This window comes from Bufo gargarizans, chromosome 8 (genome assembly GCF_014858855.1).
Source record: "Bufo gargarizans isolate SCDJY-AF-19 chromosome 8, ASM1485885v1, whole genome shotgun sequence".
Lineage (NCBI taxonomy): Eukaryota > Metazoa > Chordata > Amphibia > Anura > Bufonidae > Bufo > Bufo gargarizans.
The window spans coordinates 190930224-190953957 of NC_058087.1; the positions used below are offsets into that span (position 1 = coordinate 190930224).

The 23734-nt window shown below is 45.4% G+C and overlaps 1 protein-coding gene across 1 annotated transcript; it reads right to left on the minus strand.

Moving 5' to 3' along the window:
• Positions 1-1115: 1115 nt before the first annotated feature.
• On the minus strand, positions 1116-22760 carry LOC122945529 (signal-regulatory protein beta-1-like). Its single transcript, XM_044304592.1, has 7 exons — positions 22633-22760; positions 15502-15834; positions 12656-12958; positions 12257-12541; positions 6344-6712; positions 5884-6216; positions 1116-1559 (listed from the first exon to the last, which is right to left on the minus strand). Exons 1-7 carry the CDS (start codon positions 22676-22678, stop codon positions 1480-1482), a joined length of 1749 nt encoding a protein of 582 aa, XP_044160527.1. The 5' UTR covers positions 22679-22760; the 3' UTR covers positions 1116-1479.
• Between the last annotated feature and the right edge of the window lie 974 nt (positions 22761-23734).

The window sequence follows — 23734 nt, forward strand, 5'->3', positions numbered from 1 at the left end:
ATTTCAGTCCTCAAACTATGAATCCACAAAATCCGCATTACTTTTCATGTGCATCTTTCTCACTCCCGTCACTAGAAAGCCATACAGAGAGGAATAGGACATGCTCTATATTTTACGGAACGGGCATACAGATGTGGACAGCGCACGGATGTCCATGAATGGGTTGTACAAAAAAAAACTAAGCAAAAAACATGCATTTAAATGTTATTTTCAAAAATGACACAAAACGCCTCAAAACAATATTAACAAGCGTCATGCGTCATTAAGAAAAGACATTGAAGGACATTTGTCGAGGTCTAAAAAGGCTGCGCATTGTGGCGCACGGCATGCGTGCGCAATCATTTTCAACTTTTTGAGCTTCTCTGGACCTTTCGGAAGTGCTGAGAAAATGTGGCTTAGGCATCATGCACACGGCCGTCGTGCGGCCGTTTCGTGCATTGGGGACCGCGATTGCAGTCTCCAAGGCACGGGCAACATCCGTGCAGCGGGCCGGACCTATTCAAGTGGTATGTCTGCACCGCGAAAGATTATGACCTGTCATATTTTTTTGCGGTGCGGAACGACTCCGTTCCGCATCTCTGGAATTGCGTACCCATTCAAGGGAATGGGTCCGCATCCAGAGAGGCTTCTGCCTCTTAAAAAAAAAAATATTCAGACGCTTCTCACGCCAGCGCGGGGAGATCAAGACTGGCGGACAGATCTCCCCCATTATGTTACCACATCAGGAATATTGTATCTAGAAGAGATGAGCGAATTTCATATTTTGAAATTCGTACACGCTTCGTTTTGGTGGTAAAAGCAGAATTGCTTTATGGATTCCGTTGCCACGGAGCATAACGCGATTCTATGACGGAACGCCGTTATTCATTCCGTCATAATAGAAGTCTATGGGCTGCATAACGGATCCGTTTCCGTTATGCAGGGGAGTCCATAACGCATTTCTGCTTTGACCACCAAACGAAGCGTGCAGGAATCTCATAACATTGTATCACATCGGCCTCCCGAGTCCTGAAACAAATATTTGACATCTTTGTTTATTTTCCTTTCTTTTTATTTGGCATACATGTTTATAATATCAATAAATACATTAAAAAGGAGTGATGGTGCAAATACGCCGTAGCCTATCGCAGCGAGACAGATGTATGGATCCGTGTTTCGTCACACAGGGGCGAGCCCGGCAGGCGTTCTCCGGAATCTGTCTGCCGTCTGATTGCTGCCTAATGAAGTATTGCTATAATGTGATGAAGTAGCGCAGCCCCTGTGACGGCTACACGAAAAATACAAGGGATGACGGGCTGCGTACCGGCCACCACCGGGCGCTTCTTACTATGTTTGTAGAATTCAGTCTTTTAAGAATGATCCTAATGAGGATGCAGACCATTCATTGTGTGGGACCAGTCCTGGGAGGTGAGGGTGCGGATGCAGGAGGAAAGCAAATGGGGGTTAACTTCTTGGTGAAAAGAGGAATGGAGCTCCACGTCACATCTCCGTGATCACGCTTTCATCAAACGCCCGGAAACCCCAGTCCTGATAAGTCCGAGACCAGTTGTTCTTTGTTTCTGTGAAACATTAGACAAAACACATTGATATCAGTCAGTCATGGAGTGATTGCTGTGTAAGGCTACGTTCACACTCGCGGTAGAGGGATCCGGCAAAACGTATGGCATTAGTAAGACTGATCAGTCAGAAAAATGCCTTGAAATGCCGGATCCCTCTTTCCGGTGTCATCCGGAAAAAAACGATCTAGCATTTATTTTTTTCACCTTTTTTTCGTTCTGCACATGCGCAGACCAGAAGTATTCAGGTAAGTCTTCAGTTTTTTTTTGGCCGGAGATAAAACCGTAAACATGCTGCGGTATTATCTCTGTCCTGATCAGTCAAAATGACTGAACTGAAGACGTCCTGATGCATCCTGAACGGATCGCTCTCCATTCAGAATGCATTAGGATAAAACTGATCATTTTTTTTCCAGTATTGAGCCCCTAGGACGGAACTCAGCGCCGGAAAAGAAAAACGCTAGTGTGAAAGTACTATATACAGTAACGCTTCCTGTCCTTGCACTGATCTCACTAGTTAAGTGGGCAGAGATATGCCACGAACCTCACGTGGCCAGAGTGTTTGTGTTTTTCTAAATTTCTTTTTTTTTTTTTTACTTTTAGCCCGCTTAGGGGCTTGAACCCTTGTCCTATTCACCCTGATAGATCTCTATTAGGGTGAATAGGACTTCACACTCTCCCTGCTTCCCTGGGCTTTGTGCACACAGCAGCAGGGATGTTACCATGGCAGCCAGGGCTTCAGTAGTGTTCTGGCTGCCATGGTAACCGATTGGAGCCCCAGGATTACACTGCTGGGGCTCCGATCAGAAGCTCCCACTGCCACCAATGAGGAGGAGGGGACCCTGTGGCCACTGCCACCAATGAGGAAGAGGGGACCCTGTGACCACTGCCACCAATGAGGAGGAGGGGACCCTGTGGCCACTGCCATCAATGAGGAGGAGGGGACCCTGTGGCCATTGCCACCAGTGACTAATACTGGGGGGATTGGGGGGGGCACACTGCGCCAACAATGAAGATAACTCACCCATTAATTCATATACAGACCTCTATGACAAGTAGCTGTGATCCGCAGCAGTTAACCCCTGCCGCACCTGAGGGGTTAACTGCCGCGGATGGCAGCTACTTGTCATAGGTCGGGTGTGGCTATGTGATTCTGAGGCCAGCTCCCGCCTCCTGTTGAATTTGAATTAATGAGAGATTTATCTTCATTGGTGGCGCAGTGACCACAGCCCCTCCTCTCTCCTCTCTCCTCTCATTGGTGGCAGCAGCACAGGGGGGAGGGACTAAGAGACTGCTTCCTTTTCCCCTGTGCTGCTGAGGGAACACGCGCGCTGGACGCATTATCGGCATATTGTCAAGGTTAGATACCGATAACTTCGAAAATCATGACTATCGGCCGATAATATTGGTAAATCCGATAATCGGTCGATCCCTAACCTGCGCCTATTCTGGTTTATAGAGCGTGGTGCGGATACACAATTAATGTTTAAGGCTACTTTCACACTTGCGTTTTTGCTGGATCCGGCAGGGCTCAGCAAAAACGCTTCCGTTACTGATAATACAACCGTCTGCTTCTGTTATGAACGGATCCAGTTGTATTATCTGTAACATCGCCAAGACGGATCCGTTTTCTATTGTGTCCAAGTTAAACTGATCTGTCCAGATTGACTTGCATTGTGGGTCATGCCGGATCCGTCTTGCTCCGCATCCCATGACGGAAAGAAAACCGCAGCTTGCTGCGTATTGCTCTCCGGTCTGGGAACGCAACCAAACGGAACGTAATGCGTTTTGGAGCGCTCCGTTCTGTTCAGTGACGTTTTGTCCCCATTGACAATAAACGGGGACAAAACGGAAGCGTTTTTCTCCGGTATTGAGACCCTATGACGGAAACGCTAGTGTGAAAGTAGCCAATAAAACAAGTAGCTTTGTACTTCTGGTATATCCTCAGGATGGGACCTCAACATCAAGGTCCTGACACCCCTGACCGGTTCTGCCGTAGCTCCAGAAGCTTCAATCAGAACTGCGCCAGTGTGTCCGGGGTACGGAGCGGGCAGAACTGTCTGAATGGCTTCATTGCTGCAGTGACCGGCTCCATCCACTACGCATTACGTGGATATACAGGAATGCGGGAGGTCAGAGCCCCACCGTTCAGATAGGGATAACCGAGAGACGGCAGAATTACTTTCTGGGGAACCACGAGCGGACAGGAGTCCTTTAACATCGAGTGATGGGTTTCATTTTTTGTCCTAGAGTCCCCCGTGAGTTCAGCTCTGTCTCGCAGTCGTACGTCAGGGTTTTGCACCTGTTTTAGCCCTCAGGACTGTTACCGTCGCAAAATAGATGTGTCCTTGTGACATGAAAATAGATTCGTCCTACAAATTCTGCATCAGCATACACCAGCAAAGAGACCCGTGAAGCCCGACCAGTGTGTCACATGGGAGCGCCGGAATGTTATTACAGGTTCACTGTGCATCGTGGAAATCTGCCGCCGCGATTCCGAATTATGTGCAGTATTACATGAGTAGTGCTGCCCATCTCCTGCTGCCCCCCGTCCGCCGCTGTTAGCACGTAGAAGAAGCTGAAGTATATTGTCAGGAATGCTGTGCCGCGCTAACAGAATGGAAAGATCCCGCGCCTGCGCACTGCTTCACCGGCTGGCGCATGCGCACTAGTTAAATTGATGCCGTACCCAAAATGGGCATTGCAGTGTGCATGCGTCAGCCGGCGAAGCAGTGCGCAGGTGTGGGATCTCGGCCTAGGGATGATACAAGGGCATAGGAGGGCGGGCAAAGGAAGAGGCTGGGGGAGGAGTAACGGTTACAAAGGCAGAGCAGCCTGGGCACCTACACACTGAACGCCGCCCCTGGGCACCTACACACTGAACGCCGCCCCTGGGCACCTACTCACTGAACGCCGCCCACGGGCACTTGCGAGTGCTCATTTGCATATTTTCTGCTTCTGGATGTCTAAAGAAAATAACAAAGGTACCGTTAGAATCCTGTCTAGGTGTGCTGCAGCCCCATGTAAGCGCTGTATATGGCCATATAGTGGTGACAGATGCCCTTTAAACGCAAACTTAAACGCAATACACGTTTTTGGTCCTATTTTGACATTTTTTTTAAATCACAGCTTCCCCTGTGGTGTTTTTTGCTCATTTGCTGCCATTTTTGTGTCATCGACATCCATTGTTTTAAAAAAAACATTTGTGTCAATGTTTGTTGTGTTTTTATAGCATTTTTACATTTCTTTTACCAGTGGCTATTTTAAACTGTTGACAGAGGAAGTGACACCGGAGGTGGGTACTTTCCAACATGCATGGCTAGCAAAAAAAAAAAAGCTTTTTTTAAAACCTTTTGTAAAAAACCACTAAATGATTCAAACCACCTTAAAAACAAAATTAAAATGCATGCCACATTCTGCTTTTTTTGCTTTGAAACCAAATCACACTCTTAGGCCTCTTGCACACGACCGTATAGCTTTTTCAGTATTTTACGGATGACGCCCGTGTGCATTCCGTTTTTTGCGGAATAGAACATCTGGCCCCTGATAGAACAGTCCTATCCTTGTCTGTTCTGCGGACAATAATAGGACATGTTCTATCTTTGAATGGAAAAGAAATACGGAAACGGAAGGCATACAGTGTACCTTCCGTTGTTTTTTTTTGCGGATCCATTGAAATGAATGGTTCCGTAGACGGTCCGTATACAGAACGCAAAAAACAGAACGGAAACGGAAAAAAAAAACATGTGCAAGAGGTCTTAGGGCTCGTTTACACGACTGTGCTGTGAACTGCAAATTGCGGTCCGCAATGCGCGGGGCAGGCGCATGGGGATCGCAGACCCATTCACTTAAATGGGTCCACGATCCCTCCGTTCCGCAGAAAGATAGACCATGCTCTATCTTTTTGCGGAGGCATCGAAAGGAACCCCAGAAAGCACTCCGTAGTGTTCCGTTCCGTGCTTCCATTCACTTGAATGGGTCCACGATCCTTCCGTTCTGCAAAAATATAGAGCAAGTTCTATCTTTTTGCGGAGCGGAAGCACGGAACGGAACCCCGGAAAGCACTCCTTAGTGCTTCCATAGTGTTCCGTTCCTCCATTCCACATCTCCGGATTTGCGGACCCATTGAAATGAATGGGTCCGCATCCGTGATGCCAAATGACAACGAAACTGTGCCCGTACGGGAATGGGATACCAACGGTCGTGTGAACGAGCCCTTAGGTTTGCTGGGTTTTATTTTGACCGATTCTTTGCATTGTGTGGCACCATCCACCGGACGGTATCGAGCTGCACTTGTGTAGGTGCTAGTGGCACTTAGAGCTTTTACCGGCTACTTTCAGAGGCGCTGAGCTGCGCTCTGCCAGGATCCTCCCCTCGTTTTCGGAGAACGAAGCTGTAAACACGGCACCGGACTCGTCACAGCTTGGGCAAAGCGTTAGGAAAGCGCAGATCTGCCCTTGCGATTTGTTCTCAGTGACCTGGTAGTTGGCGTCCTCTTCCATTAGGATTAGTGTCCGCTCTTCATTCAGGCTCTTTTCCCATGTAACGCTGATGTCCCGGGGGATGTTCCCTCTCATAATGCAGCTAAGGGTTAATTTCTCTCCCTCATTGCATGTTTCAGGTGCACAAATGTCCGATACGGAGTAGAAGCCATAACTGTCTGCAGGGAGAAAATTACGTAGCGTGGGATTATTGACATGGCGAATTTTACACATTGAGGGGGAAAACAGATCATTAAATGCTGGCAACAAAGATTCCAAATATAAGGACGTTTTGATACAACGTACCCGGGACACTGCCAATGTATTTCTTCTCCTGCAAAATCTTTCCTGCTCTCATGAAGCGGCAGATGAACTCTGCCTGGTCGTGACGCTCCTTGTCCACCTGGAAGCTCAGGATAGAGCAAAGCGAATGGCGTATTCCACCCACAAATCGACTCTTAATGATATTCCAACACTTGTAGGAGTCCTGTTCCTGCAGCTCCTTGTAGTCGCCGGCCGTGTACAGGGAGCCTTTCTCCTTTATCTCAATCTCCTTGTCCCCTTGTCGGATCAGCCACACTGCAGTTATGGTTTTGGGGTATCGGCCGGCAATACTGCATTTCAGAACAGCAGTGCTGCCTTCAGTCCAGTCTTTGCAAGTCGAGATGTCATTCACTGGAAAGACAAAATATATGTATACAGGTTTTACCACGATTACCATTTTGTTGTCTGTAATAATGGTAATAATAATGTTTATTTCTATAGCGCCACCATATTCCCATATTCCGCGGCGCTTTACAAATTCATAGGGTTTATGTACAAAACAAAAGTAACTGGATAATATGCAACTGAAACACTAGGAGTCAGGGCCCTGCTCGCAAGAGCTTACAATCTATGAGGAATTGGGGGTGACACATAAGGTAGTTGATTGTGATAAGTAGGATTCAAGCCATTATTGAACTGACAGGAGTGGTGCGGCCGATCTGCTTCGGGTTTGGGACTGTTAGAGGATCGAGTTTAGGCCAGAGGAGTTGGTGGGGGAGGTTCACTCGGGGAATAGTCAGTTTAGGTAGCTTGATAAGCCTGTTTGAAAATATGCATTTTTAAGGCACGTTTGAAGGTGGAGAAGTTGTGAATTGACCTAATATTCCGGTTCAGAGTATTCCAGAGAGTAGGTGCAGCTCAAGAAAAGTCTTGAAGACGGGAGTAAGGTACGAGTTATGGGGGATGTTAATCTTAGGTCACTAACAGAATGGAGTGCACGAGTAGGGGGTAGATGGAGATGAGGAGGAGATGTATGGAGGTGCAGCACTGTGGAGAGCAGGAGTAGGGTGGTAGATGGAGATGAGGAGATGTATGGAGGTGCAGCACTGTGGAGAGCACGAGTAGGGTGGTAGATGGAGATGAGGGAGGAGATGTATGGAGGGGCAGCACTGCGGAGAGCACGAGTAGGATGGTAGATGGAGATGAGGAGGAGCTGTATGGAGGGGCAGCACTGCGGAGAGCACGAGTAGGGTGGTAGATGGAGATGAGGAGATGTATGGAGGGGCAGCACTGTGGAGAGCACGAGTAGGGTGGTAGATGGAGATGAGGAGATGTATGGAGGGGCAGCACTGTGGAGAGCACAAGTAGGGTGGTAGATGGAGATGAGGAGGAGATGTATGGAGGTGCAGCACTGTGGAGAGCACGAGTAGGGGGTAGATGGAGATGAGGAGGAGATGTATGGAGGTGCACCACTGTGGAGAGCATGAGTAGGATGGTAGATGGAGATGAGGAGGAGATGTATGGAGGTGCACCACTGTGGAGAGCACAAGTAGGATGGTAGATGGAGATGAGGAGAAGATGTATGGAGGGGCAGCACTGTGGAGAGCACAAGTAGGATGGTAGATGGAGATGAGGAGGAGATGTATGGAGGGGCAGCACTGTGGAGAGCAGGAGTAGGGTGGTAGATGGAGATGAGGAGGAGATGTATGGAGGTGCAGCACTGTGGAGAGCACGAGTAGGGGGTAGATGGAGATGAGGAGGAGATGTATGGAGGGGCAGCACTGTGGAGAGCACGAGTAGGATGGTAGATGGAGATGAGGAGATGTATGGAGGGGCAGCACTGTGGAGAGCACGAGTAGGGTGGTAGATGGAGATGAGGAGATGTATGGAGGGGCAGCACTGTGGAGAGCACAAGTAGGGTGGTAGATGGAGATGAGGAAGAGATGTATGGAGGTGCAGCACTGTGGAGAGCAGGAGTAGATGTATGGAGGTGCAGCACTGTGGAGAGCACGAGTAGGGGGTAGATGGAGATGAGGAGGAGATGTATGGAGGTGCAGCACTGTGGAGAGCACGAGTAGGATGGTAGATGGAGATGAGGAGGAGATGTATGGAGGTGCACCACTGTGGAGAGCACAAGTAGGATGGTAGATGGAGATGAGGAGGAGATGTATGGAGGGGCAGCACTGTGGAGAGCACAAGTAGGGGGTAGATGGAGATGAGGAGGAGATGTATGGAGGGGCAGCACTGTGGAGAGCAGGAGTAGGGTGGTAGATGGAGATGAGGAGAAGATGTAGGAGTGCAGCACTGTGGAGAGCTTTGTGGATGAGGGTGAGAATTTTGAACTGTATTCTGTGGTGGATGGGCGACCAGTGAGGTGACTAGCACAGAATAGTAGCATCAGTGTAGCGGTTGGATAGATAGATGAGCCTGGCTGCTGCATTTAGGACACACTGAAGAAAGACCAAGTTTAGTGAGAGGGAGAACAATTAGTAATGCGTTGCAGTAGTCAAGACAAGAATGAATCAAAGGTTTTTGCTGTTTCCACAATAAAAGGGCGAATTCTGGCGATATTCTTGAGGTGCAGACGACAAGAGCGTGTAAGTGATTGAATATGGGGAGCAAAGGAAAGATCAGAGTCAAATGTGGCCCCAAGACAGTGGGCATACTGCTAGGAGTTATGAGTGCTACCAGACTGAAATTGAAATATCAAGTTTAGGCGAGTTAGTAGATGGGGAAAGACAAGAAGTTCCGTTTTTCAGAGGTTAAGTTTTAGATACAGAGAGGACATGATGTTAGAGACAGCTGCCAGACAATTACTGGTGTTTTGGTGTAGAGGGGATCAAGTGTATAGTTGGGTGTCGTCAGCATAGAGATGGTACCAAAAGCCAAATCTACTGATAGCCTGTCCGATGGGTGCTGTGTAGAGGGAGAAAAGTAGAGGACCTAGTACTGAGCCCTGAGGAACACCAACATCCAGAGGAAGAGAAGAAAGAGAAGAGCCAGCGAATGATACACTAAAGGAGCGGCCAGAGAGAGAGAGAGCAGTGTCCTTAAGGCCAATTAATTGGGGCAGGGTGAGGAGGAGTTTATGGTCTACGGTATCAAACGCTGCAGAGAGATCCAGAAGAACCAGTAGAGAATAGTCACCATTTCTTTTTGCTGTCAGGAGATCGTTAGACACTTTAGTAAGGGCAGTTTCTGTATGTTTTTCTCCCACATTTCATGTATACAAATGATGTATACGTTAAACAGATGCTTCAGATGGATGAAACAGTGTAGCATACCTCACCATAGGGTTCCACTGTACAAAAAAAATCATCCGTTTAACATATATGTTTTTGGCTGGACCGTTTTTTCCAAACGTATAAGCTTAGTTTAATCAGCAAAAGCTAGATAATGGAATCTGTTTAAAGGGGGTATGTCATAACTTGAAAATCAGACATACATATATCGTACACAACACTCTCCTTCTATCAAAACTAGAACCAGCCCTGTACCTCACATGGATCAAGAGATCTCCCTATTCATTGCTCCAGTTGTTCTATGAGTTCTATTTTAGGCTGGCAGCTCAGGGGGTGTATCCTTTCTCAGGGGCAAGTACTTTCTGCTTCGGCTGGTGGGAGTTGAAGTATAGAACTGAGCATATGTGTCACAGTGCAGTTCATTGTTTCACTGGGGGATTGCGCGAACTATGTGTGAACTATGTCCTGAGAATGTGTGTACTCCCCGTGTCTTGACGCTGGTGCCGTGCAGGCTGGCCGCAGGTTCTCTTGTGTACTGGCTGCAGGATTTGTCCTGTGTATGCTGGTTGCTTGGGTATGCGTGCCGGCTGCGGTCTTTCGTGTGTGAATGTTGGCCTGTGTATGCGGATACTCTTTCACTCTTTGTTGTCTGGGGTTAACTATCCCTGTTCTTTCTGGGGGTCTGCTAGGTGGACAGATGACCTCATTACCCTGCTATAACATCCTGGGGGTCAGTCTGTCCCCAGCTTTGCTGAGTGCAGGAGCTATTCATCTGACCTGGGATAATTCCATCTGCCCTGTCTGTGTGCGACAACTCCTTTAGCTGTCACAAGGTGACAGGCTCCCTTTAATTGTGACGTTATTTTGATTTCTTCCACCAATTGGTCTTACTATCTTTTAAGTCTTCAATCACACAGCCCTTTTTTGGCACATTTTTTTCAGACTTTTTCAGACCACGTCTTGTTTTGGCTAAAACAGGAGACTACTAAAATTGCACATTCTTAATAGGTCTTTAGAGTCGTTAAAACTTCTAAAAGGGATTTTCTGAGACAATTGATGATAGTGGGAGCTGAAGGTTCTGGAATCAAAGAGTGTACGGAGCCAAAGCATCACATCTCCGAACGCTGTATAGTTGCCATTTGCCATGAGCAACTCGACTTTGGATGTCTCATCCGAAGTCGATTCGCAAAAAACTTTGTTAGAATACTGTACGGAACGAGCGCTACGTACAGCATTAGAATGTATTGGCTCCAATGAGCCGAAGTTTTTACTTCGCAAAAATGGGCAAGAATAGAAAGTAGGGAAAGGAACAGAAAACACCATGTTTAAAAGTTGTCTCGCGAGACTTTGGGTAATAACTTTGTAAATTAATTTCTACTGTAAAAAAAAAAACTTTGTACCGACTTCTGTTTCTGTTCCAGGTGGTACCTTGGAAACGAACCCAAGTTCGTTACAAAGTTTTTTTTACAGTAATTTTTTTTTTACAAAGTTATTACCCAAAGTCTCGCGAGACTTCGCGAAGTAATAACTTCGGTTCATCGGAGCCAATACATTCTGATACTGTACTGAGCGCTCGCTCTGTACAGTATTCTAACAAAGTTTTATGCTTCATCCGAAGTCGATTCGCTCATCCCTAGTTGTCATCCTTAGGTACTGAATTAGAATGTATTGGCTTCGATGAGCCGAAGTTATTACTTTGCGAAGTCTCGCGAGACTTTGGGTAATAACTTTGTAAATTCATTTCTACTGTAAAAAAAAACTTTGTATCGAACTCCGTTTCCGTTCCAGGTGGTACCTTTTAAACAAACCCGAGTTCAGTACAAAGGTTTTTTTACAGTAAAAATTAATTTACAAAGTTATTACCCGAAGTCTCGCGAGACTTTGCGAAGTCATAACTTTGGCTTATCGGAGCCAATACATTCTAATACTGTACAAAGCGCTTGCTCCGTACAGTATTCTAAAAAAAATGTATGCTTCATCCGAAATCGATTCGCTCATCCCTAGTTGCCATCCTTAGGTACTGTGTTCCATTGAATTGGAGCATCAGCTGCAGTACCTGAGGACGGCCACTGCTGGGAGTACGGAGCTATCATGTTTCGGCTCCATACACTGCTTGCGCCTAGAACCTGTAGCTGCTTCTGACAGCTAATTGGTGTAGATGCCGGTGGTGGACCTTAACCTTTACATTGCATAGGTCACCAGTATATTAGTCCTGGAAAACCTCTTTAAGTATAATTCACCTACCGAAACAACCGCCAACCGTTGCGTGAACTGACCTGAAATGTAATTCAGCTAGTTGTCTACATTGATGTTGTAGTTTGTCCCAATAGCTGGTGTAATCCAACGTATGCAGATGACAAGTGAACCTCGACAATTTTTTAAAATATTTTTAGACAATATTTAATTATGTCTTACCATGTCTGCAAAAAATGTGAATGACCGTTATCAGTAACAAGCCACAAGAGGCTGAAATCCACAACGCTTTTGGTATATAAGCATCAACTGCAAGAATAGACAATAAATTAGTAACCCAGGCTGCATCTGTAATCCACTGCACATTAGGTAAATGGTAAAATAACACCTGCGATGACCACCAAAATATGTGAAATTTACTAACGCACTGCGATGTGCGATTACATATGTATTCAGTATATTATAGTGTTTAATTGCAATAGGTTTTTTACGTACGGTTATAAAACGGTAGTACACTTACCCAGAAACGTCAGTCTCTCTGTCGTACCGTCTGGGATAGAGGGATGGTGGACAGTACAAGTGTAGTCAACTTTGTTATCGCTATATGTCACATTGGTCCGATAAGTGGCTTCTAATGAGTAGGTGCCATTGGCGTTCCTCCATTTATGGATTTTGCATCCTAAGAGCTCTCCGTCTCTTTTCATGGAAAGGTTTAGATCGTCAGGATAAAAACCTGACACCAGGCAGATTATAGATGAGTTTTTTTGCCCTTGGCTTGAGAGGTAGAAGAAGACTTCTGGTTGAACTGGAAAACAGTATGAAAAATGTGCACCCGTAAAAAATGAAATTTGCAAATAAACAATTTGACTAGAAAGGCGATTTATCGTTTCATCCAGAAACATTTTTAATAGATTCTTACCTCCGATGGAAAGTTGAAATGTTTTCTTGAGTGGAGGGAATATCTTTTGCACAACTTGACATGAATAGTAAGCCTTGTCATCCACGTCTCCGAGGACAGGAGTAAAGCAGAAGGAACCTTGAACCTTAAAGCCTTCACTATGACTACCTTCTACCAGATGTGGGGTGGAGGTGCTGAGAACCACTCCATCTCTCATCCACGTGAACGTAACCTCTGGAGATGACAGATTATGTGCTGAGCAGCGCAACTCATTCGATTTGTTCATAATGACCGTAGTTCCTTCAAGGCTTATGTAACGGAATTCTGAAGAGATAATGAAATAATACGGAATAATGAAGAAGAGTCAATTGAGAGTTATTGAAAGATTGTCTCTTCAAGCATAGGCACTAGGCATATAAATAAAATGTATGAACACGCCCGCAGTGCCCCTTGTATGAACACGCCCGCAGTGCCCCTTGTACGAAGTAAACACAGGAGGTCCAATACAGAAAATCAGAACTCTCTATAAAAGCACATAAATAAATACGTTTCCTTCACTTGGAAACTATTGCTTTAGCTACAGTATATGTAAAAGTGCAGGCGTTTATAACCCACTTAGGCCTCATGCACACAATCGTACGTGTATTACTGCCCGCCATTTCCTTTTTTTTCATTATGCCTTAGAAAAGGTCTTCAGCATAATGCAAACACAATATCCGAGTGGGGATTAATCCTGCACCAGAACAGATGTTGAACGTAATGCACACAATACAAAAACTGATAGCTTTAATGCACCATCAAAATCCCAGGAAGCAAAGGATAAGTCGGTACTAAAGGCCTAGGGAAACATGTCAGCAAAAATAGGCAAGAATAGAAAGTAGGGAAAGGAACAGAAAACACCATCTTTAAAGGTTGTTCTGGAAATTAAATGATAAATGCTGATTAGTGTTGAGCTTGAATATTCTAATCGTGAATATCGGCACTTCGAGAATTCGCGAAGATCTAGAATATAGTGCTATATCTTCGTAATGGAGAATGTTCTACATTTTTTTTTATCATTAAATAAACCTATAAACTTTTTTAACTTATTGTATATAACTTCTCTTTATCCTTATTATGCTATTTATCATCCATACTTTTTTTTTTACCTATCATTAATAAACTTTTATTATAAGAATTTTCCTACCTATGATTAATATATATTTTTTTATAGATGCTATATTATTTTATTTTTAAAATAAATCCTTACCTATAACATACAATAGACAACATATAACAGACAATAACACAAAGGCCAGGTATGTGCAAACCAACAACCCATCTATGAGACAGATACAGTCAGCATACCTTACAATGGCAGCCTTGTGTGCAATGAGACATTCAAGACTAGCTCTCATCTGACTGAGAGCTGGTAAGCCTCAAAGATGCTTGATTTGAGTTTGATGGCTTGGGGGGGACCTGCACACCTAGACCAAATTGCGGAACGCACACGGACGGTATCCGTGTTTTGCTGATCCTCAATTTGTGGACCGCAAAACACTTACGGTCGTGTGAATGGGGTGACAAAAATTTTAAATTTTTTTTTTGGGATGCCAGCTAACTCTTCTCTCACAATAATATTTACATTTTTGTCACCCTAATGATAATGATCTAGGGGCGCAGGTCCCCTAAGCCATCCAACTTAAATCAAGCAACTTTGAGGCTTACTGGCTCTCAGCTACATGAGAGGTGCTCTTGAATGTCTCATTGCACACAAGACTGCCACTATAAGGTATGCTGACTGTATCTGTCTCATAGATAGGTTGTTGGTTTGCACATACCTGGCTTTTGATATATAGCCTTTGTGTAATTGTTTGTTATAGGTAATGAAATTTTGTGCGCAATATGTGTTTATTACTTTGCCGATTTTTTCAATTGCGAATTTATGACGAATATTCAGCTAAATATTTGCAAAATATTGCGAATTTAAATATTGACTATGCCGCTCATCACTAATGGTGATGACATCTTGATCTTTTTCTTGTGCTTCTTATATTTTCTTTTGCAGGAGGTTCAGGTCGATGCTCTGATCCTCTGATATCAGTGTTAGGCCTCATGCACACGACCGTTGTGTGCTTTGTGGTCCACAAATTGCGGATCTGCAAAACACGAATGGCGTCCGTGTGCGTTCCGCCATTTGCAGAACGGCACGGACAGCCATTGATATAACTGCCTATTCTTGTCCGCAAAACGGACAAGAATAGGACAGGTTATATTTGTTTTGCGGACCACGGAACGGAGCAACGGATGCGGACAGCACACGGAGTGCTGTCCGCATCTTTTGCGGCCCCATTGAAGTGAATGGGTCCGCATCCAAGCTGCAAAAACTGCGGCTTGGATGCGGACGAAAACAACGGTCGTGTGCATGAGGCCTTTTAGTTGCTGAACTGCATCTGTTTGTGTGTTGGACCCATATGCTTCTTCTGTGCTAATCTAGCGTCTCTTTGAACCCACCACTCACATCCTATTATATAGAGACCATTGGAATACATCCTATAACCCTGAGGATTATAAATTGACCATAGTTTGTCAGATTAAACCTTGTATCCCTGTAAACCCTACTGTAAATGTACCTAATCACTGACTGGTCCATTTGTATTTTTTACATTGGTGGTTATGTGGCCATTATCTATGTTGTCACCAAGTGAATAAATGGGGTAACTTTGGACCCCATTGCGGTACCTGATAACTACCATCTGCAATTAATTATTTACTAAAATACAAAGAGTAACCCCCCTATCACAGCTATATAAAGTATTGTATCCATTTCGGAGACTCACTGGTGGCGTATCACATTAGTTTAAGTTTCATCAGGACAGGACACTTACCACTAACAATCAGGTTCATGCTCTGTGTCACCTGCTCAGATCCCAGTCGGATACTACAGGTGTACAAACCTGCATCTTCCTGTGTGACATTAGAAAGAGATAGTGATGCGTCTCCTTTTGCAAGCTCCTCTTCTGAGATATGTGCTCCAGGTCTAAAAGCAGTGATTCTCTCAACGTATGTTAATACTTTCTTTCCCTCGTGCTTCCAAAACACATGCACCTGGGCAGGATCCACTGGGGTCACACCCAAAGAAAACAGACATTGCAAGACAGCGGTGCTTCCAGTCTCCGAAGCAATGGGCGCAGTGGAGGTGGTGATCCGTAACTGAGCACCTGCAAGACACAGATCATTTGTTGTAAGAACCACTTTAGTAAATTCAGTTTCAATGTGGGGTTTCTGAGGAGCAGCCTGAGGTCTGAGAGCCAGCCATGCATGGAAGTGTTGCCATGTATTATATGGATTGCATGTTCAAGACTAAACTAAAAGGTAAAAAAAAAAGTGTGGGAAAATTAAAAAAGAGAATTCAAGTAATTTTTTTTCTCACAATCACCTTTAATTACATAAAGAAATAAAAAAAACCTCAAAAACATAAATGGTATCACTGTGTCTGTAATGAGCCATAAAACAAAAAGGTTGGTGAACATCATAAAAAATGCCAAATTGGTGTTTTGTTTTTTTCCCAAAAACACAATAAAATGTGCTCAAAAGTTATATACAGTACATGTCCCCAAATGGCACCAATGAAAACTACAACTCATCCCGTAAATAAAAGCGCTAGCCATCACACAGCTCCGCCAAGAGAAAGGTAAAAATGAATGATAACAATAAGGGTTCACACGTGGTAACAGAAAACGAAATCATAAAAAAATTTGTGTGCAAAAGTAGAAAATCCTAAAAACTCTGTATACATTTGGTACTGAGATGCAGTAATCATACTGTCCTACAGAATAGTTGTCCGTCACTTATATTGTACAATAAAGACCATAAAAACCTCCAAAAAAGTGGCAGAATTGCTATATTTCATCCTGTCACCCCCTCCTCATCCTGAAAATTGGCACAAACCAGCGGGTGTGGACCCACTGTGCCACGTGTCCTACCTCTTCTAAGGGCGTTGTCTAAGTGAACCCCTGGATCTTCACAGTACCCCTGATGGTGGGGATAGACTTTCCCGAGGGGAACACCAGGTCGCTACCTCTTGAGGATAGGCACACGAGGCAGCTGGTCCAGGTGGACCAGGAGGTACCTGAGAAAGGTACCAGAGGTGCAGGTCCGAAGGATGAGGCAGAGGCGTAGTCAGACAGGCAAAAGGTCAGGGCAGGCGGCACAGGTACAGGTCAGGCAATCCGGGGGTCGGCAACAGGAGAGTCAAGGCAAGCAGATAGGGATCTAACAGGTAGCAGAGTCCAGGAATACAGATACGAGTCAGGAACACAGGACCACTAGTAGAAACCAGGAACCTTAGCAAGGAACAAGGACCTTGACACAGGCATCTCGGAAGGGGGCAAAGCCACTTATATATGTGCAGGAGGGCTAGAATAGGTCAGCGAGGTCACATGACCTAACCTATAAAGCCCAAGATGTGACGCGCGCCGGCCCTTAAGGAAGTTCTGCAGGAAACAAACAGAAAGCTGTGGCCAGGGCTGAGAGCAAACTGAGGAGCGGATCCCAGAACAACAGCACCCACACAGACAGAGCCCAGGAGCGCACGGTGAACAGGGGAACAGCGGCCGCTGTTACAAAAATGATGTTATACAGTACATTAGAGGTACCCCAAAAGGTAGTCATTAAAAATATAATAGGTCCTGAAAAAAAACAAAAATGTCCTCAAGGCGCAATGAAAAAGACATCACTTTAAAATGTGGAAAAAGAAAATTACCGTCTCCTGAAATAAAATAGGCGGTGGCTTCATGGCACAGAACGTTCGTGTGAACTAGGCCTTAGGCCTCATGCACACGACCGTTTTTTTTTTCTTTCCGTTTACGGGCCTGTGATGAATACCACCCCTCGTGTCCGCTGACGTCAACCACGTCGAGCTCACGAGACCTGGTATGATCACAGGGTTTACCAAAAACGTGAAGTTACGCCCTCCAGAGGAGCACGTAAGGTCAGGCTGGTATAGTTTACACACACACCTCCTGTCCATGCGGGCACAGAGAGGCAACAAGCTGGAAGGGCCTTTTCACTGCCGCAGTGAAAACAGCCCACACTCAGCCCGGGTAACTGCCACCAGTTTCTCGTTTGATATAAGCCCGGTCCGCTAACGGGATTATATAGGGTCAGAAACCAACCCGCGGTAGCTTATAACTAGGCCAAAACACGGACGTGGGGATTCGTGATCGAGATACAAGATAGCACAAGATTAAATTATATATTTAATCGCTATAAGAGCACACTAGATATAACACACTATACACAGACAATATATACAGTGGTCTGAGGTTACAGGTTACAGGGTATATGGTTACAATAGGATTAAGCAGGGTGAAAGTAAGTTACCAAGTATGATGAAAGTTCCTTGGCGATGTCCTGAGCTGGAGGCCACACGAGGGGCTGTGATCTCCTGCTATTTCCTGGGTCCCTCTAAACACATGTGTAGAATGTGACCCCTCTTCAGAGAAAAGACCCCACCTACTTGCTGGCACCAGGCTTTTAATCTGTAGCCGGCCCCTCCCCTCCCTGCCTCAGGGAGGGGTCAACTCCCCCTCTTCTGGGCTGACGGTGAATGACCCACAAAACCCTTTAGGGGTCATAGCTCCAGACCAGAGGGTCACAGGGAGATGGTTCTGGGACTAATGGACCTGCCTGGGTTCCGGCTACAAGTAGAGCCCAAACCTGGTACCGGTAGGTGGCTTCTATGGGGAGATATGGGTATCTCCCTACCCCGACTGGGTACGAGTAAACAAAGACCATGGGACCGTACCTCGTGGCCACCGGGACACAAATATGTATCCGGTTTGCGTCTGCGGTGGCCAGGTGATTCATAATTCCTTATGAGAGGTAGGTGCCAATATGTGGGGGGGGGGGGGGGGGGTTTCCTGCAAGATTCAGCTGGCTCCAAACTGGTGCATGGAGGTGTGAACTTTTCCTTGAAGCAGGGCCCTCCTGTGGAGTTCCTTACCTCTGCAATCTGTCAGCACATGGGGGGTGTAAACTTATTTTGCATGTACCCTGAGTCATGCCAAGAGGTGCATAAAATTACAATCAGGGCTGGGGGGCTTTGAAGCAGGGAAATCCCTACCTCTGCTGTCTGTCAGCAAATAGGGGGTGTGAGGACATGGCTGACAGTAAATATTAATCCATATTCCTCACAGGGCCGTTTTTTGTGTTCCGTATATGGTCCGTATACGGAACCATTCATTTCAACGGGTCCGCAAAAAAAACCTGAATGTACTCCGTATGCATTCCGTTTCCGTATTTCCGTTTCCGTTCCGTTGAAAGATAGAACATGTCCTATTATTTCCCGCAAATCACGTTCCATGGCTCCATTCAAGTCAATGGGTCCGCAAAAAAAAACGGATGTCTTCCGTATCCGTTCCGTTTTTGCGGAACCATCTATTGAAAATGTTATGCCCAGCACAATTTTTTCTATGTAATTACTGTATATGCCATACGAAAAACAGAACAGAAACACAACAGAAACAAAAAACGGAACAACGGATCCGTGATAAACGGACCGCAAAACACTGAAAAAGCCATACGGTCATGTGAAAGAGGCCTTAGGCTACTTTCACACTTGCGTTTTTCTTTTCCGGCACTGAGTTCCGTCACAGGGGCTCAATACAGGAAAAGAACTGATCAGTTATCCCCATGCATTCTGAATGGAGAGTAAGTCGTTCAGTTTGCATCAGGACGTCTTCAGTTCAGTCGTTTTGACTGATCAGGTAAAAGAGAAAACTGCAGCATGCTACGGTTTTATCTCCAGCGAAAAAAACTGAAGATTTGCCTGAATACCGGATCCAGCAATTTTCGCCATAGGAATGTATTAGTGCCGGATCCGGCATTCAAAATACCGGAATACTGGATCCGTCCTACTGGCCTGCGCATGCGCAGACCGGTAAAAATTTGAAAAAAAAAATACAAGACGGATCCGTCTGTCCGCATGACAAGCGGAGAGACGGATCCATTCTTGCAATGCATTTGTGAGACGGATACGCATCCGGATCCGTCTCACAAATGCTTTCAGTCACATCCAGATCGGCGGATCCGGCGATCCGGGTCACACTGCCGCAAGTGCGAAAGTAGCCTTAGGCCCCTTTCACACGGGCGAGTTTTCCGTGCGGGTGCGATGCGTGCGGTGAACGCATTTCACCCGCACTGAATACTGACCCATTCATTTCTATGGGGCTGTTCACATGAGCGGTGATTTTCACACATCACTTGTGCGTTGAGTAAAAATCGCAGCATGCTCTATATTGTCCGATTTTCACGCGACGCAGGCCCCATAGAAGTGAATGGGAAGCGTGAAAATCGCAAGCAAGTACGGATGCGGTGCGATTTTCACGCACGGTTGCTAGGAGACGATCGGGATGGAGACCCGATCATTATTATTTTACCTTATAACATGGTTATAAGGGAAAATAATAGCATTCTGAATACAGACTGCATAGTATAATAGTGCTGAAGGGGTTAAAAAAATAAATAAAATAATTTAACTCACCTTAGTCCACTTGCTCGCGAAGCCCGGCATCTCCTTGTGTCTCCTCTGCTGATGAACAGGACCTGGGGTGAGCTGCTCCATTAAATACAGGTTAAGGACCTTCGATGACGTCACTCCGGTCATTTATTCCGGTAAAAAAAATTTTTTAACCCCTCCAGCGCTATTGTACTATGCAGTCTGTATTCAGAATGCTATTATTTTCCCTTATTACCATGTTATAAGGGAAAATAATACAATCTTCAGAACATCAATCCCAAGCCCGAACTTCTGTGAAGAAGTTCGGGTACCAAACATGCGCGATTTTTCTCACGCGAGTGCAACGCATGACAATGTTTTGCACTCGCGGGAAAATCGTGCATTTTCCCGCAACGCACTCGGCTCTTATCCGGGCAAAAAAACTGACGCCCGTGTGAAAGAGGCCTTAGGCTCCTTTCACACGTCCGCAATTTAGTTCCGCATTTTGCAGAACGGAATTGCGGACCCATTCATTTCTATGCGGCAGCACGACGTGCTGCCCGGATACGGAATTGCGGACTCGAAAAAAATAGTTTTTTTCATCCGCATCCGTGATCCGTGTTTTCAGTCCGTCAAAAAAATAGGACCTGTCCTATTTTTCTCACGGACAATGGTTCGCGGACCCATTCAAGTCAATGGGTCCGTGAAAAAACACGGATGCACACAAGATTGTCATCCGCGTCCGTGATCCGTGTCCGTTTTTTTCCTATCATTTGCAAGGCAAACTTGACTTAGATTTTTTTTCCCTTTCCTTCATATCTGGTGATCCTCCAAAAATCAAGGAAGACACACGGAAACAAAAACGAAAACGGATCACGGAACAACGGAACCCCTGTTTTGCGGACCGTGAAAAAATACTGTCGTGTGCATGAGGCCTTAGGCCTCTTTCACACTACAGTATGTCGATTTCAGTGTTTTGCGTTCCGTTTTTCACAGATCCGTTGTTCAGTTTTTTTTGTTTCCGTTTCTGTTCCGTTGTTCAGTTTTTCCGTATGGCATATACAGTATACAGTAATTACATAGAAAAATTTAGGCTGGGCATAACATTTTCAATAAATTGTTCAGAAAAAACTGAACGGATACGGAAGACATACGGATGCATCTCCGTATGCGTTCCATTTTTTTTTTTTTGCGGACCACGGAGCCACGGAACGTGATTTGCGGCCAAATATAGGACATGTTCTATCTTTCAACGGAACGGGAATGCGGAAACGGAATGCATACGGAACACATTCCGATTTTTTTGCGGAACCATTGAAATGAATGGTTCGCATAAAAAACGGCCTGCAAAACGGAAAAAAAAAAAAGGTAGTGTGAAAGAGGCCTTAGGGTCCATTCACATGTCCATAAGTGTTTTGCGGATCCGCGAATTGCGGATCTGCAAAACACAGACACCTGCAATGTGCGATCCGCAATTTGCGGACCGCACATCACAGACACTCTCATAGAAAACGTATTTTCTTGTCCGCAATTGCAGACAATAATAGAACAATAATAGATTCCTATTTAAACCCCTATTGAATTATTTTAAAATCCATTAAAGTCCCAAAGCAGAGCAGCCATCGGTGAGGAGGTCGGGGGCTTCTGAAAGGCCTTGCTTTGTAACGTCTTTGATGGATGAATAATGAATATGCTTCAGCAGAGTAATGTTTTCTCGTGCTGGAAAACATCCTTTCTCATAGCGATGTTCCTCTTTTATTCTTCCTAGAAATTTAGGAATAAATTGACAACTGGCTTTAGCCGTTCCCCTTACTAATAATGGATGTTCCTACACAGTCTAATTGGCCAGGGTTAGAGCGTGGAGGTCCCCCCCCCCCCCCCCCCCCAACTCTTAACATTCCGTTGTCAACATATTCCTACATTGCTACATTTTCAAGATAAATAAACAAAGATAATAAAAGAGGACGGCAGAACACAGAGTTCCCCCCAAAAAATATATATATGTATCTAGAATTGTTACATTATGGGTTATTTATGTAGTAAAACGCCCCTTTAATACTATGCATTTCCTAGTAAGGATATGTTCACACATAGCAGATTTGTTGCGCTAAATTCTGCCGCTGAAATCTGAATCAGGTTGTTTCTGCAGCAGGTGAATGTCATAGAACATATATTTTCTACTAAACATGGATTAGCATTCATAGATAAGTCATTTCATTATAATTAATCATAAACTGAACATCAGCCAACGAGCGCGCAGCCTCCAGTTACTAGGATAGTAGACAGACGGTCTACAGGCTCAGGTCTGTCGTATGTTTTCATGGACATGACAGGTATGGGTATGCTGGGCTGCACAGCCGTTCTGCACATTGTGCGGCTGGGAAATGCTGCTGACACTCCAGTTCATTGTGAGAACAGTCTGCCTGCAAAGCATCGCAAGGACAAATGCTGGAACAGAAATCTGCAGCTGCGGTGGTCTGCAGAATGGATGCCCCTCCGTCAATAATGTCATACTCACACACAACTGTCACCAGCGGCAGCAGGATCAAGAGCAGGGAAGACATGGTAACTGGAAATGAAAGGACCAGGGCCTCGTACTACACTCGATTGTCAGTCACATCACAGCCAGTTCCATAGCTGTGTCTCCTCCTACCGGGGCTGGCAGACCACACATGAAAGATGTGAGTGGTGCAGGGATGCAGTCCCATGTAATAGACAGGCTTTCTGCAGCCATAATGAGGGAGAATACATGAAACGTGGGAGGATGTGACTGCTCTGCGCCGTGTAATACCGGTGTATCACCCAGCACTATATATATATATATAAATGTAACATTGTCTTGTGTGACCGTAATATTCTGGACCTGTTACACCTTCGTGTAGAGGAAGAAATTACTAATGATACCCGTAACCTCGCTCACATTCACTATTAAGGACTCCAGTCCTTTAGAAAGATTTCAACCCATCTTTTTTTTATAGACAGACAACAACCGGGGTAAATGTAAGCCCCGTGTTCCCAAATACTAAACCCTATGCGTAATTCTTAAAGAAATCCTAAAATGCTCCTTTCTGCCCCTGCACGCTTTCATTGGGCATGACGAGGGGTGTCACGGCCGTACAGTGATGGGTCTTGTTGCCCCTACCTACAAAATGTAATCCCTATGTCTACATGCAGCCATGTCACTGTGCACCCGTGTCGGAGCCTGTCTGCTGGGTATATGAAATATTCAGCATGCTTTACTTTAATGCCTGGAAAACAGACGTGAAAATATAAATTCATCGGCCTACGTCCGCGGGGCATTCGCGTCCCATCAGTAGCTTGTCGGTATTGCTCTTTCATGAATTTCTAATTCCTGCCTGGAAGACGTACTGAGGGAATAGGATGCGTAATATGGACATATGGCAGATCTGCAGTACGCTTTGGTAGAAATACACTGGTGTGAAAGTGTTGTTAGGATATGTCCGCGCTTCACAGTCAGTGTCAGGACCGCCGGAGTCCCTATAAAGCAGTGGTCCCCAACCCTTTTCACACCAAGGACCGGTTTCATACAAGACATTTTCTCAGTGGAGGGGGAGGGGGGGGGTGGCGCGTCAGTTAATCACTAGTGATGAGCGGCAAGG